At 34.2% G+C, this 2,129-nt stretch overlaps 1 protein-coding gene across 1 annotated transcript; it reads left to right on the forward strand.

Annotated features, from left to right (window-relative positions):
* Window positions 1–902: 902 nt before the first annotated feature.
* Window positions 903–1,784, forward strand: LOC145124871 (putative germin-like protein 2-1). Its single transcript, XM_079060350.1, has 2 exons — window positions 903–1,064; window positions 1,134–1,784. Exons 1-2 carry the CDS (start codon window positions 950–952, stop codon window positions 1,667–1,669), a joined length of 651 nt encoding a protein of 216 aa, XP_078916476.1. The 5' UTR covers window positions 903–949; the 3' UTR covers window positions 1,670–1,784.
* Window positions 1,785–2,129: the final 345 nt, after the last annotated feature.

A 2,129-nucleotide genomic window follows, 5' to 3' on the forward strand; every position in this document is an offset into this window, starting at 1 on the left:
ATTGTAAAAAATGCTGCGATTTTTTGATAAAAAAAATTCAAAAAAAAGTTTTGTGATGTCTTGGTATTTTTTTTATGCATTTTTATGATTTTTAGGGTTTTTTTGTTTTCCAAATAACCCTTCCCTATATATATATATATATATATATATATATATATATATATATATATATATATATATATATATATATATATATATATATATATATATATAATGAATTGATTGGTACGGTATTAGCATGACATCGAAACTTTTGTACGTACCAACATTGCTTAGTTGGTACGACATTACCAACCAAACATGTCGGCTACAAATTTTATTGATTGGGTTAGTAAATGTTGGTTGGTTTTCATAATACAATTTTAAGAGCCCCTGGTCTTGTTACTCTTCCCGTTGTAATGTTGGTGTTTTGTTTCCTTTCTCGTGCTCTTGTCAGCCACCTGCGTGTACTCTTGTGGGTCACCAGCTGGCTTTTTATTTTAATAATATAATGTCATTCTAAAAAACACTATCCTATCACCCACACCACAAAATGATAGTTACTACCATGTAAGGTATCATCATTTTTGTAAAACTAGCACTTAAGAAGAACATGGTAGGCAATTTCGGTGTTTAACATTTCAGGATTTAAGTTGACCATTTCATAGCACTATAAAGGAATAAAAGATGCCAGAAAGCCGGCTGACCAATTCCTTATCCAAACGAGCATAATGTTGTTCTTAATGTCTTAGACGGCAATTCTTATAGATACCTTAATTTACATTGGATGCAGTGAGAAACATAAGATATATGTATTAAACAATAGGATAAAAAACCATGCAGATTAGCCCTATATATATATGGAACAAAGTAGCTTCGTAAAGCACCAAAAACCATCTGCATTGTCCCTCTTATTCCTTAGCTTTCATTTTTCTATCTTTCTTTATTGTTATTAATAATATTTGAAGAAATGTGGAACAGATTCATTTTATTGAGTGTTGTAGCTCTAACTTTTAGCTACCTTGCCTTAGCCTACGAGCCTAGTCCCCTCCAAGATTTTTGTGTAGCCGATCCCAATAGCTCAGGTATTATTACGTGCTCTTTTATTTAAAATCTTGCTTGTCTATTAACAAAATATTGTCTTTAATGTGCAGTCAAAGTAAATGGTGTAACATGTAAGAACCCGATGCAAGTTCAAGCAGCTGATTTCTTCTTCAGTGGGCTACACCTCAGGGGTAACACATCAAACCAGTTGGGATCAAAGGTGACCCCAGTCTTCGCGACTCAGTTACCAGGGCTAAACACTTTGGGCATCTCAATGGTTCGAATTGACTATGCACCATGGGGACTTAATCCTCCTCACACTCACCCGAGAGCCACAGAGATTCTTACAGTTCTTGAAGGGACCCTACAAGTTGGATTTGTCACTTCTAATCCCGATAACCGCTTTATCACCAAGGTGTTGCAAAAGGGTGATGTTTTCGTGTTCCCTGTGGGACTTGTTCATTTCCAGCGGAATGTGGGTAATGGAAATGCTGTTGTTATTGCTGCATTAAGCAGTCAAAACCCAGGTGCTATAACAATTGCAAATGCTGTTTTCGGTGCAAATCCTTCAATTCCAGGGGATATCCTAGCCAGGGCATTCCAAGTGGATAAGAGTGTGGTGGATCAGCTACAAGCCAAATTCTAAAGTTACAACGATTTCAATGACAAAAAAAGTTTACAATTGGTGTTGGCGTAATCGTTTGATTTCAATCATAGGCTTCTTTAATTTAAAGCTTCCATTCAAAATTATTTGTGTGCAATTATCTTTTCAAGTTGGTATTTATTATTTATGGTGTACTTTATATGTTCTGTTGATTTGATATGATAGCGCTTATAATTTTAAAAGTTTTAATTAGTGACAACAATATATTACATGTAGATGCGGAGTTTTACACTCTTAAATTAATCTCACAGATTGCAAGAAGGGTTGTACAACCAGTAAAATCTAGAACACATGTCATTATGATGTATTTATATTGCTACATCAAAAACACATTTAAAATGTTAATTAAGTCAATAAAAGTAACTTTGCGACTATTGATATAACCAAGATTACAAGGTTTTAGGCCACCCACACTATTAGAAAAATGGCAAAATTCCGACTG

The sequence above is a fragment of the Lactuca virosa genome, chromosome 7 (genome assembly GCF_052849685.1).
Source record: "Lactuca virosa cultivar CGN04683 chromosome 7, Lactuca_virosa_CGN04683_v6, whole genome shotgun sequence".
Lineage (NCBI taxonomy): Eukaryota > Viridiplantae > Streptophyta > Magnoliopsida > Asterales > Asteraceae > Lactuca > Lactuca virosa.